A 16,962-nucleotide genomic window follows, 5' to 3' on the forward strand; every position below is an offset into this window, starting at 1 on the left:
GAGTAATTAGCAGAAGTTACTGCTCCAGGTCCTACATGTTGAATGGAAGATAGAGCACCCCCTGCCACCCGTGGGACATCACAGCTGCTGCTGATAGCACCCCCCACCCCTAGGAGGGGAGAATGGGTAAGGGCCCCAGTGCATTGCTTTGCCCAGGTGCCCACACTGCTGTTAAGATGGTCCTGCTGCCTAGAAATGAACACAGTGATTGGCATATATGTACTGCTGGACACCACTCATAGAATGATTAACCTGTTATTTTTTGAATCAATGTTTTTGTTTTTTTTCCCCTAAACATTAGATGTATTTGTTTATTTATTTACAGTTTCTTATATAGCTCAGCAGATTCCGTTGCGCTTTACAATAGTAGACAGTGATAAAACAAACTGGGTAATGACAGACAGACTTGGGGGTTAGAGGGCCCTGCTGCAAGCTTACAATTTATTACATCATAATACACTTCAACGTATTTAACAGTTAATATATTGGCTTATCTTTGGCATAATTATATGCTGTAATGCAGCCCAATCATGTTCCCAGTATAGGGGATGCAACACTGTTTTTCTGTCAATAAACAGAAGTGATATGTAAAATTATACATTAGACAGTTTACACTGTTACTTGTAAAACTTATTGTAACAGTTACTGTTTTTCAATAACAGACTGCAACAGTTATTTCTTATTTATATACACAGGATTGTCTATCTTTGTATATGCACTGCAAAGAGAGCAGCATAAATCCAATTTCATGTAGTTCAGTGACACTGTGTGAAATATAACACTGCATAGTGGCCCTTAATCAGACCTGATCGCAGTACAAATTTGTTCTCAAGATGGGCAAAAAAAATGCTGCAGGTGGGGCAGATGTAACATGTGCAGAGAGATTTAAGGTGGCCATACATCTACAGATTTATTGTCCGATCTGTCTGGTTGGAACAAAATCCTGGTAAAAGATGAGAGCAAATGACAGTTGACCATTTGCTTTGAAATGCTGAAAAACTGTCATTCAGATATTACCAGCTGTTTGTTCCAACCGGCCCAATCTGACAATCGATCTGTAGATTTATGGCCACCTTTAGATTTGTGTGAGTTATTTTGTTTCTGTGCAAGGTAAATACCGGCTGCATTATTTTTACACTGTAATTTAGATTTCAGTTTCAACACACCCCACCCAAATTTAACTCTCTCAGCACGTTACATCTGCCCCACCTGCAATGCAGCATTTGTTTTGCCCATTTTGAGAACAAATTTGTACTGGGATCAGGTCTGATTAAGGGCCATTATGCAGTTATATTTCACACAGTGTCACCGAAATTCCATTTAAAGTATTTGTGCTTCTTCTATTATAAACACGTTCAGAGAAAACACACAATATTCACAATTGTGACCATGAAAATGGGTCAATTATTAGGGATTTTTTTCTCCAACCAAAGTCATTCACTTTGCACTAGGACAATCTCGTACTCTCTTTTACTATGCTAAAGTATATTAATGAACCACTCTAAGACATCCTGACATAATTTTACCAAGATCGGAGCATCTTCATAGTTTTCGTCATTTTCACCAAAAAAGTGAAACTTCAGGCCTCTTGCCAGAACAGAAGATATTGACTCAGATCAAAATGCTTTTGCACGTTTCTTATTCAAGTCAAGTCACAACTTTTCCACACTAGCCGATTTTGAATTTCTCAATTTCAGTTTTTCCACTCCGCCCTACTGATGATGTCTCCATCAGGCCCCGCCCCCAGAAGTGATGCTGACAGTCTCCTCTCCGGGGTTCTCCCGGAGAGGAGACTGTAAAAGTTGGCAACCCTGAATTGTTTACTGAAAATAATATACACGGGGGGTGATTCTGACCTGGCCCGAATTTGTGGGTCTGTGCATGCGTGAATATGCACCTGTGCAGACCCCCTGTGTGAATGCCGTCGGCGAGTATCACCTAGGCACTTTGTGAAGGGGGCGGGCAGGGGGCTAGAGATGTCCCCATAAAACTGTTCCCCTGTGAACACAATTGTGTCGATGCCTGTTTCAGGCGGGTGGCTGATATAACATGACGTCAGCACACGCCCCGAATTCGTCCACCTCCGTCGGAAATAAAAGTCAGTTAGACTTTTATTTGCGAACGGGAAAAAAAAAATGATTTGATGGATGACGACCATCTAATGATTTTTCACCCATACGGCCACATGCGAGGGGATATGCAAGTGAGTGTACACATCCCCTCGCATGCAAATGCAGAGAATTGCGCAGTGTGGGGGGTGGGGTTTACCTGTATTCTAGGCTGTGAACATACACAGCTGAGTGAACAGGTTTGAATCAGGCCCACAGTCTGTATCTCAGTACAATTAAGCTTCTAAAATGTCCTTTTTATGTGTATCCTGTTTGCAAAATAAAAACTGCACAAAACTCTTGGACGTTGCTGACTGTCATACATCTAGTAAGCAATTCCCTCCATGAGGAACAAAGGGTTTCAATTATTTTCCTTGTTATTTGTTTATGTCTATATTGAGATGGGTTTTTTGCCTGCTTTATAGATCACACAGCATGGCCGGCATGTACTAAAGTAATGCATGATAAAGGTAATTTTCGGACATTTATTTGCAGGGCCGTTTGATGACAGAATATGAGCTTCTCTCATCTCTATATAGGTTATTGCTGCTTGATATAGGCTCTCAGGCCTGCTCCCATTTGTTATGCCAGAGGATAAATTGTTACAGAAGTGCAAAGATGAAAGAAACTTTAATGAGAAATTATGTTTATTTCCATTAAGCATCAGTAGGACCCTTGCGGAACAGCCCAGACTTCCTAGATTACATACAGATATGAAACGGGATACATTCACTAGTTCTACCCTATGACGGTCAACATACATTCGGTCGACCACTGAAGGCCAAAAGGGTTTATAGGTCAACATGGCTAAGTTTGGCAGGGTCAGAAGGTCGACACAAGCATTAGGTCGACAATGAGAAGATCAACAGTCAAAAAGATTGAGTTTTTCACAATTATTTTAAGCCGATTTGTGCCGACAGGCGTTATTTCATACCCCTACCATTCACTAAGGCATGGTGGGAGAATATAATAGTGTGCCTAGTGCAGCGAGGCCCCATGCCCGAAGCATGGCAAGCGCAGCGAGCCATGCAAGGGGACGCGGTACACCCGGACGGTGTGCATGTCGACGATGTCAACACTCAGGACAAAAAATGTGAAAAACTCATGTCGACCTTTTGACTGTGAACCTTCCCATTGTGGACCTAATGCTTTGGTCGACTTTCTAACCCTGTTGACCTTAGCCATGTCAGCCTATTTCAGGTGTCAAACTAAGCCCTGTCGATCTCCAGTGGTCGATATTCATTGAGTCAACCCTATGACTAAGACCAACTCAATTTATTTATGGTCAAAGTGATAGGAAAACCCAGTGCTTGTAGCATCCAGTCATAAAATATGGGAACATACAGAAGCAAGAACGCTGGGCATTCCAATGCAAATTGCCTGGTGATGCGGGGGGTCGGCAGCTGTCGTAAACGGATGTCAGCTGCCCACCCTGTCCTCGCACAAGGTGCCCGCAGGTCCATAGAAGTGTCTCAGATCAGCGAGCGCTGAAGAAATCATTAAAATGATTTCTCCCCCGCACCCATAGGCGTGCGCACATTGAGTGTTAGGGGTGCACAGGCACCCCCTAATGCTGTGCCCACCAATTTGAACACCTCCCTGCCGCTAGCAATACCTGCAATACTTTTTTTTACCAAAGAATTGCTAATTAAAATCAGCACCCATCAATCAATTGTGTGTTTTGCATTGTTAATTGTACTAGACCATTGTCATATCTCTACATACCTGCGTCATCCATATATGTTTTTGACTTTATTTGCATTACTGTTACACAGATTAATTAGAATATTACAACTGAAATAGGCAGGAGATTATGGTGTGGCTGAGACGTTTTATATTGTAGTGAGTGCCAATAAATGATGGTAGACCAATCTGATGATCGGTGTTATACACACCCATTTGATGGTGCACCCTCAAATAAAATGTGCTGCGCACGCCTATGCCCGCACCCAAGGCTGCAAATGGATGATTATGCAAATCACCATTTGCATACCTGCGGGGGGCGGGCGGCCCTTGGTGGACTCGCAAGGCTGCCAAACTTGCAACCAGGATAAGGGCCATAGAGAATTGATTGTTCTGCTCCTGAAAGTATCCCTTGGTATTATTCACCTTCATCCCTAGTGACAAATAGTGTAGTGCAGTGGTTCCCAAACTTTTTTGCATCACGGCACATTATACTGTAGTATCAGAATTATATCCACGGCACCACTAGGCCAAAAGAAACTTATTGGGAAATTAAGAACAAAAATATTAATTAAATAAATTATGTTAAATGTCATCTTTAGGTTTAATTATGCAGTGAGGGATATGGCATGTTCACTTCTTTCCCCTGAAAAATTTGCGAGACTATCCACATAGTCATCCTGCCACGAGTACCGCCTTCATGACTTAAATAAGCCAAGGCCGTGTCTTTGTTGAATGTATTTGATAGATCTGGATAGATCTTTTCTCTGGACCACAGACCCTGAACACTGAGGTGCAGAATCATTACCTTCCCATGCCCTGAGACTGGCATTGGTCATGAGCGAAGAAACCGCCCCATTTTCATTTTCAGACTCCAGATCTGTCCCTCAGATCAATGAGCTCCTTGTCTCCTGAAACAGCAACAGAGTTCCCTGTTTCACGGTTTTCGGGTTCCCTGACCAACAGGTCAGAATGTTCCATGTAAAGGGCTTGAGAGAAAAACTCACCTACAGGCGAGTTTCCAAGGACGCTACCATATATCCTAACAGTTTTAAACCCTGCCAAATTTTTAGATTCGGCGAATGGAGAATCGACCGCACCAACCAGTGAAGTTTTTATTGTCTTGGACACCGTAAGGAACACACAATGAATATGTGTGTCCAAGATCACACCAAACAACAGAAATTTCTGAGAGGGTGTTACATTAGACTTTGCACCCGGCAGCCAGGAGGGGAGAGAGATGAAGAATCAACATCCACCCCTTATCTCTGAAAAACTGTGCCACCATTGTCAGATGAACCTGCAACTAATTCTGACCCAGAGGTCGTCCAATAAAGGAATAATCAGAATTTCTTTAGTCTATGAGCTGCTGTCATGACAGCCATCACTTTTGTGAAAAACTCTCGTAGCAGTGGCTAACCCCAAAGTTAGAGCCCCACACTGCAGATGAGTTTCTCCTATTGCGAAACTCAGAAAAAAATTGATCACCACTGTCTACAGGCCCAAGTAAATAAGCGTCCTGGACATCCACTGACGCTAGAAACCCTCGAGGCTCTGTGCTTACAAGCACCTACCTCAGAGATTCCATCCTAAAGAGAGAGTCATCCACAGAAGTAAGTTTAAAGACTTCAGGCTTAGAATGGGTCTGACGGAACCGTCCGGACTGGGGACTAAAGAAAGAGAATGGAATAAAATCCTTTCTTTCTTCCTCCTTGATGCACCGGGATCATCATCCCCTCTTGAAAAGCGACGTTGCCGCCCCCTAGATTCTGTAACTCTGAGAAACTGCAGGTGACCTCTCCTCCCCTGATTCCAAAACAGGGAGTCTCCACCCCATTCTGCTGAGGAATTAACCTCCTAATGGACGGGTGGTCCATTTTCCAGGTCCCAAAACATGATCTGGGAGCCTTTCCGGTACTCTTTACTTAGAAGGGCGCCCATCTCGGCCATCTCGGGCATTGAATGCACTAAAAAATCAGGTGCGATGCGACAGACGAGATGCCCGAGATTTCCCATAGGGAACAATGTTAAATGTCTCAATTGACCCGATTTTCCTGTTCAATGCCTCAATTGACCCAATTTTTCCATAGGAAACAATGTTAAATGGGCCACAGAGGCCAAATAGGCACCCTGAAGTGAATAATGGCCACCCGAATTGTTAACGCCACCCCACGATCAACGTCAACCCGAAGCGTGGCGAGCGCAGCGAGCCCACGAGGGGCGGCGGTACACGTCCTACGACCTTTTCATACCCCCACTATCCACGTCGGCGTGGAGTTGAGAATAGAAAGTGTGGCGAGCGCAGCGAGCCACCAAGCCCGAAGCGTGGCGAGCGCAGCGAGCCCCGCGAGGGGACGCGGATACCTTCACAGGTATCCGCGTCCCCTCGCGGGCTTCACAGCTGTCCGCGTACCCGCGCGGGGCTCGCTGCGCTCGCCACGCTTCGGGCTCGGTGGCTCGCTGCGCTTGCCACACTTTCTATTCTCAACTCCACGCCGACGTGGATAGTGGGGGTATGAAAAGGTCGTAGGACGCGTACCGCCGCCCCTCGCGGGCTCGCTGCGCTCGCCACGCATCGGGTTGACGTTGATCGTGGGGTGGCGTTAACAATTCGGGTGGCCATTATACACTTCAGGGTGCCTATTTGGCCTCTGTGGCCCATTTAACATTGTTTCCTATGGAAAAATCGGGTCAATTGAGGCATTGAACAGGAAAATTGGGTCAATTGAGACATTTAACATTGTTCCCTATGGGAAATCTCGGGCATCTCGTCGGTTGATCGCCCCCGATTTTTGAGTGCATTCAATGCCCGAGATGCCCGAGATTTTTTACTAACGATGCCCACGATCAAAATCGTGGGCGCCCTTCTAAGTAAAGAGTACCGCCTTTCCTATATTAGAAGGCATTTTTCCTTTACCTGTGTGTTCTTATTGGATGCACCCCTAAACACTGAATGCTTAGACATGGCCGGAAGGCAAGAGCTCTTTCCCCCTGTGGTCTGTATAAAGGTGGCCTAGAGTTCCACTCCAAACAGAATTGCTCCATAAAAGGCCAAAACCTCCAGAGACCTTTTGGCTTCACTGTCAGCTTTCCAAGCATCAAGCAGAGAGCTGGCAGCCCTTATGCCATATTGGCGCTTCTTTCGCAGCTATACAAAAGTACTCTGCAGCTCACTTTAACAGTTCGGTCAACACAAAAACTACTATGTGAGGCTGAAGTTGAGTACACCAGGCATAAGCCCACTGTATCATGGCTTTAGAATATCCAAGGAGATGTCTTGATAGGGTGTAAGGTAAAAAACCTACCCCTTTTCCCAGCCGTACGACAGCCTCCAATCTTTTTTTCTCTATAGGGTCCTTAAAAAACAGCACCCCCTTGTACAGATGAGGCAGTGAATAAACAATCGGGCCACAGGCTCCTCCACCAGAGGGGACTTTTCTCCCAAGTTTTTATGCTTTTATAGCACTATGGTATATAATTGCCACCTTTTGGGCATGAGAAACCTGATATCAGGCATCTTTTATGCTTTCCAAAGTGACACTACCATACTCTCATGTGAGGGCAAAGGTAACTGTATATCCCTGCGCAGTCTCTAAATTACTCTGCGCTGGCACTTATTTTTCTCCTCTGAGAGATTCAAAGCCTGCTTGGCTGCTAGAATCAAATACTCAATATCAGAGAAAGGATCACTTCCCTTAAGGTGTTCCCATGACACACACCTCATTATCAGAATTTAAATTCAGCAGGGGAGGTGTAAATAAGGGGTGCCTGGGGTAAATTACCCCAGGAGCCTTGCATACTGCTCCTTGAATGCAGTCATTTTAAGGACACACCAAGTAGTGTTCTGCATACCCTGCAATAAGCAGGAACTCCATGAAATGGAGTTTTAATAGAGGTCACCGAAGGATTGGGAGGAAAAAAGGCTGAGGAGATTTTTCTAAGTTATCTCTCTGCCTATTCCCAGCCTGTTTGTGTAAGGGGTTGCAATGGCAATCGTATCCTTCCTCAGGGCAAACATAGTGTAGGAAGAGACCCAGGGTAAGATTTAATAGGATGAGAGATTAAGAAAGTGAGAGATTTGGTAAGAAATGTCCAATTTTTTTAAAGCGGCAATCATTTACACAGCAAAACCCGTTTGATTTTGAAGTGTAAATGATTGCCGCTTTAAAAAAATCTGGCGATTTCTCACCAAATCTCTCACTTTCTGAATCTCTCATCCCATTAAATCTCACCCTAAGTCTCTGCTTCAGCAAGGAGGGAAACCTGTTGGCCCCCTTCCTCCATCAACCACTCCTACTAAGTGTTTCTCCTCACCTCCAGTGACTCCCCCAGACAGGGAACACTCTGAGTTGTCCAGCAGCGCTGGACTCCTGTAATAGATGATACCTCCCTAGTGGGATTTCAGTCTATAAGCCTTTCAAGATGGAAGCCGCTATCACGGGGGTCCATCCCCCACGATCCCCTTCTATGCAAGGACCCGGTTCAGGACACCCCCGGGGCCCAGGACAACCTCTCTGCAACGGAGGTTGAAGTGCCATGTAGGTAACGCAGCTGCGTCTAGACACAGCTGCGTCTCTCTTCACACAGAGCGCTGAAGCTTCTGTCAGCCTCTGCTGCGCTCTCAGTGTGTGTGAACTTCTAGTAGAAGTAACATGTGAACTTCTAGTAGCAGTAACACACTGGAAAGCCTGTACTAACTAGTGAATTAATAAAATAAAAAACACCTAGCTACTCTCACAAAATGGCTGCAGACAGCAGCCACTTCAGCACAGCACCCACTCCTGTGGGCACCTAAAACGAACTGAAGCATCATGGGATGCAGAAGGGAGGAGCCTGCTCTCAAAGAAGTCAGCATAGGTGCCTTGGCTCCTGCGGACCCTCCTACATCCCAAGGACAAGCTGTGTCACCAGGATGGACGAAAGAGAAATTTCAGTTATAATCGTCTAATTACTCTGTGGCAGGTACAGCATATTTCCTAATGAGGAGAATGTGGAAAATCCGGGTACTTCGGTTTCCTCCCACAATCCAAAAATATACAGGTAGGTTAATTGGCTTCCAACAAAATTAACCCTAGTAGAATGTCTGTGTGTGCGTGTACATGTGGTAGGGAATATAGATTGTAAGCTCCACTGGGGTAGGGACTGATGTGAGTGTTCAAATATTCTCTGTAAAGCGCTGCATAATATGTGTGCGCTATATAAGAAACTGCTAATAAATAAATAAAATCCAGACCAGATTTTAGAGCAGCAGCAGCAGGAAAACTACAGTAGATCCAGTTCAGGTTTCCTAACTTTCCTGTGACTTTCTTATATATTGTTTCCAGGGCAGGTGGTCATGGTGATGGTGGAATAGCTAGCCAAGTGATAGCTTGTGTGTGAGCCACTGGAACATACTAAGGAGTTTGTACTATGCTGTGACACCTGTATGCTGCAATGCTGTAACCGTCCCTGCCTATGCTGTTTACCTGCTCCAAAATAAAGACCAAGTTTTCATCTTATCCAGTGTATGTGATTCCTTGTCACAATGCAAATAAAGTCATAAACATATATGAATGACATAGGTATGTAGTGATATGGCAATGGTCTAGTATAATGCAAGAGGCTTCTTTGCGCTACCCCCGTCGGAGTACCGGCGATCGGGATTCCGATATTGGTATACTGACCTTCGGACTCCGGACTGTCGGACCGCCTTACCATACCCTTTCCACGCACTTGCCAGTTTATTGGGGCATATTTCATGGCACATATGTCAGCGTATGGAGAGAAGGGCACGCTCAGTGGCAAATTCCTTCTTAGATGGATAAAACCATGTGCGCTGCAGGTGGGGCAGATGTAACATGTGCAGAGAGAATTAGATTTGGGTGAGTTATTTTGTTTCTGTGCAGGGTAAATACTGGCTGCTTTATTTTTACACTGCAATATAGATCTCACTTTGAAGTAAAACCCACCCAAATCTAACTGTCTCTACACATGTCTCATCTGCCCCACCTGCAGTGCACATCGTATTGTCCAGCTAAGAAGGAATTTGCCAGAAGTAGTGAACCAAAATAAGGCCCTTAGTGTATGATGGCAGCATATTCCAGGGTACACATGTCAGTGTATATGGGGGGGATTTTCAGAGGCACACATCAGAGTTTGGGGAAGGCAGCATGGTACCAGACACACGTCAGTGTATGAAAAGCAGCTTATTCCCCTGCACACATGCAAGTGTGTAGGCCGGGGCTGGATGTACCAGGGCAAAAGTGTCTGTATGAGGGGATGCAGGACATACATATCAGTATATGTAGTGGCAAACATGTCAGTGGATGAGGGCAATTGTGTTCCCAGATACACATGAAACTGTATGCATGGTTTCTGGGCATGCATGCCAATGTATGAGGGGCAACATATTGTCCTGGCACATGTCAGTGTATGAGGAGCATTGAGTTCCTGGGCACTCATGTAGGGCAGCTGCAGCATATTCCTGGGGCACATGTCACTGTATGAAGGTCAGTGAGTTTCTGGGCATGCATGCCAATGTATGAGGGGCAACATATTGTCCTGCCACACGTCAGTGTATGAGGAGCAGTGAGTTCCTGGGCACTCATGTAGGGCAGCTGCAGCATATTCCAGGGCACATGCCAGTATATGAAGGTCATTGAGTTTCTGGGCATGCATGCCAATGTATGAGGGGCAACATACTGTATTGTCCTGGTACACATCAGTATATAAAAGGTTCATGGGTACACATGTTAGCATATGTAGGGCAGCATATTCCCCTGGCACACATACGTTTATGATGAGCAGTGAGTTCCTGGACACACGTCAGTGTATGTAGGGCAGCATATTCCCCTGGCACACATGTCAGGGCTTGAGGGGCAGCATATTGCCCTGCCACTAATATCAGTGTATAAGGGGCCCCTGGGAACACATCAGTGTATGAAGTGTAGCATATCCCCCTGGTACACAAGTCAGTGTATGTAGGGCACCATATTCCCTGGCACACATGTCAGTGTATGAGAAGCAGCATATTGCCTGGCACACATATACGTGAATAAGGGGTTCCTGGGTAAACATGTCAGTGTATGTAGGGCACCATATCCTGCCAAACATATCAGTGTATAAGGGGATCCTAGGTACACCTGTCAGTGTATGTGGGCAGTATCTTTTACTGGCACACAGACATCAGTATGTGAGGAGCAGTGAGTTCCTGGGCACACATGCCAGTGTATGAGCGACAGCATATTCCCTGGGAGGTGATGCCTATTCCAAGACACACATGTCAGTGTATGTAGGGCACAATATTCCCTGGCACACATGTCAGTGTATGAGAAGCAACATATTGCACTGGCACACATATTAGTGTATGTGGTAGGGAATATAGATTGTAAGCTCCACTGGGGAAGGGACTAATGTGAGTGTTTAAATATTCTCTCTGTAAAGCGCTGCGGAATATGTTTGCGCTATATATATAAGAAACTGCTAATAAATTAGTGTATTAGGGGTTCCTAGGTACACACGTCAGTGTATGTAGGGCACCATAATCCCTGGCACACATGTCAGTGTATGAGAAGCAACATATTGCACTGGCACACATATTAGTGTATAAGGGGTTCCTAGGTACACACGTCAGTGTATGTAGGGCACCATATTCCCTGGAACACATGTAAGCACATGGGGGGCAGCATACTGAACTGGCACACATTTCAGTGTATAAGGGGTTCCTAGGTGCACATGTCAGTGTATGTGGGCAGCATATTGCACTGGCACACAGACATCAGTACATGAGGAGCAGTGAGTTCCTGGGCACACATGCCAGTGTATGAGCGACAGCATATTCCCTGGGAGGTGATGCCTATTCCAAGACACACATGTCAGTGTATATAGGGCACCATATTCCCTGGCACACATGTCAGTGTACGTAGGGCACCATATTCCCTGGCACACATGTCAGTGTATGAGAAGCAGCGTATTGCACTGGCACACATATTAGTGTATAAGGGGTTCCTAGGTACACACGTCAGTGTATGTAGGGCACCATAATCCCTGGAACACATGTAAGCACATGGGGGGCAGCATACTGCACTGGCACACATATCAGTGTATAAGGGGTTCCTAGGTGCACATGTCATTGTATGTGGGCAGCATATTGCACTGGCACACAGACATCAGTATATGAGCAGCATTGAGTTCCTGGGCACACATGATGCCAGTGTATCAGCGACAGCATATTCCCCTTGGAGTGGTACACATGTCAGTGTATGAGGGGATGCCTATTCCAGGACACACATGTCAGTGTATGTAGGGCAGCATACTCCAGGGCACACATGCCAGTGTATGGGGGCAAGGTGTTCCCCAGGTGCCAGTAACAGGTGCAGTCCATGTTAGGATCAGGCGAGGCCTGTTTTCCCGCAGTGACCCGGGATAGCTCCAACTAGCTCAGCCCCATCCCGCAGTCTCAGCATGGACTCTCGGGGACGGGGACCCCGCGCTGCTGCCCCGTGTGAGTAAGAGCGGGCGGCGGGAGGCGGGGTGAGTGGGATGATGCTGGCGGGGCCGGCCTGGGATTGGCCGGGTGCTCGGTGCTGTGAGTGGGATGCGGGGGGTGTGCGTGCCGCGCCTGGACACGGGAGGATAGTGCATGCCGCCGCCGGCACACAGGAGCTGCTGCCCCGCTCGGAGAGTCACCTGCGCCGGCAGTGCCAGCCCTGACCCAGCTCCCCTGAATGACGGGCGGACGCTTCGACTTCGACGATGGCGGCACGTACTGCGGCGGCTGGGAGGACGGCAAGGCTCACGGGCACGGCATCTGTACGGGGCCCAAGGGGCAGGGGGAGTACTCGGGCTCCTGGTCGCACGGCTTCGAGGTAGTCGGGGTGTACACCTGGCCCAGCGGCAACACCTACCTGGGCTACTGGGCGCAGGGCAAGAGGCATGGGCTGGGCGTGGAGACCAAGGGCAGGTGGATGTACCGGGGAGAGTGGTCCCATGGCTTCAAGGGGCGCTATGGGGTCCGCCAGAGTCTGTGCACCCCGGCCGCCAGGTACGAGGGGACGTGGAGTAACGGGCTGCAGGACGGGTATGGCATCGAGACCTATGGAGATGGAGGTGAGCAGCATGGCAGCACTGTGTGTGGTTACCCTGTGCCAGTCTCACGGGCAGCACTGTGAAAGTCATTACTATGTATTCAATTGTGCCAGTCACCAGGGCAGTAGTATATTATATATGCTCCTGTGCCAGTCACCAGGGCAGTAGTATGTATGCTCCTGTGCCAGTCACCAGGGCAGTTGTATGTATGCTCCTGTGCCAGTCACCCGGGGGCAGTAGTATGTATGCTCCTGTGCCAGTCACCCGGGGCAGTAGTATGTATGCTCCTGTGCCAGTCACCCGGGGCAGTAGTATGTATGCTCCTGTGCCAGTCACCCGGGGCAGTAGTATGTATGCTCCTGTGCCAGTCACCTGGGGCAGAACTGTGTATGCTCCTGTGCCAGTCGCTCTGAGCAGAACAGTGTATGCTCCTGTGCCAGTCACCCGGGCCAGTAGTATGGATGCTCCTATGCCAGGCAGCCGGTCACCCTGGCACTATTTTTTTAACCCTTTGCCAGTTACCCTGGCACTACTTTGTATGACCCTCTGCAGTTAGTCTCACTACTTTAGTATGTCCCTTTTCTGGTTACCCAGACAGTCCCTAGGCAGTACTATGTAAACCTCTGCCAGTCACTCAGGCAGCTCTGAACCTGTGCCAGCCTCCGCCAGTCCCCCACCCTGCCTGGGGTCAATGTAAAACGCAGGGAGTATTATACACATTCTATCATCACTCCCTCTGACATTTAGTTAGGGGGTCACGACAATCGGTCCAAATATAAAACTTGGTAGGGACAATGTAGATGTTACATTGAAAAAGCAGCAGCGCAACCCCTCACAGAATTGTGCCCAGCACTGGAATGAGCATGGCCTACACAGATAGCAAACTGCAGGAGACCAGCCTCCCAAGTACAGCTGACACCTGTCACTGTGTTATTTCTTCCCACTCCCAGATAGGCAACCTATAGCCTTCCAACTATTTTTAACATTACAAGTGCCAGCATGCTCTGTCACCCCTTGCTTGCAGGCCATTATGAGACACCATGCACATTTTAAAGGAAGAGTTATGTTATTTGAATTTATTACATTAAATTTATATCTAGTCTTGAGACATTATGCTGTATATCACTTCCACAGAGAACCCTCCCTGATCCTATGATTTGTTTATGCTAATCTTTTTCAGATTGTGTTTCTCTGTGATTCAAATGATACAATTATGAATTTATTATAATGTCCTGAATGAATCTCTAAACTTAAAGTCTGTTGAAGCTGGTGCTATTATTACACAAGGATTGCGCATAAGTACATTTTCCTCATTAAAACTCCCGTCCCTACCAAAGCAATGCACAGCCGCTACTTCTGGTACTATAGTTGAAGATTTGCCCCCTCTTTCCTGAATTTACTGCTGTGGATTTGTGTGTGTGTGTTTGTATTCTCTGCCGGACAGTTGTGCTTCCTGGCAGCAAAGAGGTTACTTTCCATAATAAACTTGAATTTCTGGTATTTTTTGGGGTCTAGCAGGTGGCAAGTGATCAGGTTTCTGGAGACATGACACGGCTGAATGCTTAATCGCACATTTTACGCGTGTTCTAAACGTAAATAACCTATCCTTTCTATAATTTGTAAAATATAATTTGTGTAAATGAAAATATGTACTTGTAACTGATTTCATTGTGTGCAATTTATCTGCTGAGAGGCTGTACATAAGTGTTTATCAAGTGCAGTTGGCGTGTCGCTTTGTGAGATCATTGTATAAGTGCTGGTTTAGGTGGCGGTTATTTGCACAAATGTCTGTGTACGTATACAGCGAGAATTAATGTTATACAAGTGGACAACAATGTGCATTTCACATTCCTCACACTGACCTCCTTCTTCCTTTAGTAATACCTCTTTTACACCCGAGCCTCGACCCAGGTTATTACTGGCTGGGGCTTGGTGTAAATGGGGTAAAAAAAAAAAATACCCGGGTCCTGTTCTTTGTGTGTGTGACCCGGAAAATGCTCAGTCAGGGGTCGTGTAAATGGGTAACCCGGGTCATCCAACCCAGGTACCCATTCGCACCAGTTGGGGAGCCCATCCCACCGGTCCGCAGCGTCCTGCGGTCAGTCTGGAGGTTGGGCAGGGGCCGTGTACAGCCTCCGCTGCTGTCTGCGGTGTGTGTGCAGACAGCAGCAGAGGCTGGGAGGAGGTGAATGGATGTCGGTGTGCGGCAACCATTCACGTCACAGAACAAAGCTGGGGGCAGCCCAGCAGCTTTCCCGGATGCTGGGATTTTTCTAGAGGCCCTTTCACACAGCACAGTGAGAAGTGTGTGAGAAGTGAAAGGGGTAGCACTGATATAGTGGGACATTTATCAAAGCTTGGAGAGTGATAAAGTACTAACCAATCAGCTTCTAACTGTCATTTTACAGACTCTGGTGAAGTGATAAAGTGGCTGGTGATAACGCACCAAGTTAAATAATGAGTTTGAAAAATAACAGTTAGGGGCTGACTGGCTGCTGCATTATATCCTTCTACTTTAGCACTTCACCAGGCTTAATACATCTGCCCTTGAGTTTGAAAATTGTCAGTTAAGCCCCATACACCCTTATCCATATTTCAAACGATATTTCTCATTTTGGCCGGGTGACCTCACTGAACGATATTGTTCATGGTGTATGCACTGTATTGTGTGCCTGGGATTTCAAGGGAAATCACTGGCGATAACGTATGTAAACTATATCGTCTAGTGTTTATGGGGAGCTTATTGATTGCTACTTTTAGCTCTCTCCACATTATCTCGCTCCAAGCTTTGATAGATCTCACCCAGCGTTTTTTGGGGGTACCTTTAATAATAAAGTCTATGGGGTGGGACCAAGCAACCTAATGAGATTTATTGATTGTCCCTATCTCAGCTGACATTCTGGAATGGGAAATCTTTTTTTCCCTATCCTATACTCCAGAATCAGAGGACCCCTGGGACATATATTTACAGAGGTCTCATTAATGAGTACGATCAGGTCAATGAAAACTGAATGCGTTACATGGGATACTGCTTTATGAAAGTGGCTGTTGAAATGCACACCCTGAGTGGGGAGATTTATATATATATTTAATATATACAGTTTTCTACAATTTATATATTGTAGAAAACTGTTTATTTTTTTAAAGGAATATAAAAATAAGGGGTTAAGCCATTGCCTTTTATGTATGGATCTTGATTGTTTCAGACAATCAACTGGGGGGGGGGGATTCTGTGAATTCGCATCCTTATGAGTGAACCAGATCCCGGCTTGCAAATGGTGGTACGCCGGCCCACCAATCGCAAGGTGCGTACGTTCGCACTGGCTGTGAATGGACACCCACATCCTTCGATTGTCGTCGACCTTCGAATGATGTGGAATGTGCACGCAGATCTAAGGTTGCTCAGAGCAACCTTAGATCTACGTGCACATTCGGAGGGAAGTGGGTGTGCAGCTGACATCCGGTGATGTCAGCTGGCCGCCCCCCGCACCTGCGTCATGCCCAGCGCTCTCATGGAAACGCCCATAAAATGCTGGGCGTTCCCATTTGCTAATATACCACAGCACCTCTCCCGCCCTCCGTTTGCAAGAACAGTTTGTTCGCCGTGGTTGCACGCACCCAGCGCAAGCGCAGAAATGCGCAGTGCGAAAATATCGGCCCCGTCCGAACGCACACAGCCGTGCAAACGGACCAGAATAAGGTTCCAAAGGTCTTTGTATATGGACCTGGTTAGGATGTGTTAACATGTGGTGCATTCATGATTTATCATCAGTTTTGTTAAATATACCAATATTTCATTATTGGGTGAGGACTAACCACAGTTCTGTGTCCGGGCTAAATTAGGGTTGTCCAACGTTTGTTCCCAGAGACCAGGTGCAGCGCCGTTATTCCCTGATATCCTTCATAGTATATCGTTATTGCATATACTGTATACTGACATACTGGGCATGTCGTTATTGCATATACTGTATGCCGCCTTTCATTTATACATGGGCAGCACTAATTGGACCCAAGCACCGAACAAGATTTCAGAGTTTGGTAAATTTCCCAGACCGCAGTCCCCATCGGGAATAATTAAGATTGCACCGTTTGTTTGTCTTCACAC

General features: G+C 46.6%; 1 protein-coding gene across 3 annotated transcripts in view; it reads left to right on the forward strand.

Moving 5' to 3' along the window:
- The first annotated feature begins 12,219 nt into the window (after positions 1–12,219).
- JPH1 (junctophilin 1) overlaps positions 12,220–16,962 on the forward strand; it is a 101,996-nt gene continuing 97,253 nt past the window's right edge. For 2 of the 3 annotated variants that reach the window (XM_083187311.1, XM_083187312.1), the window contains exon 1: positions 12,220–12,878. In XM_083187311.1, the coding sequence (XP_083043437.1) occupies positions 12,497–12,878 (382 nt within the window). In that variant the 5' untranslated portion in view covers positions 12,220–12,496. The remainder of the gene's footprint in view (positions 12,879–16,962) is intronic. The other variant, XM_083187310.1, reaches the window with a different exon arrangement.

This window comes from Crinia signifera, chromosome 5, assembly GCF_055691185.1.
Source record: "Crinia signifera chromosome 5, ASM5569118v1, whole genome shotgun sequence".
NCBI classification, from domain to species: domain Eukaryota; kingdom Metazoa; phylum Chordata; class Amphibia; order Anura; family Myobatrachidae; genus Crinia; species Crinia signifera.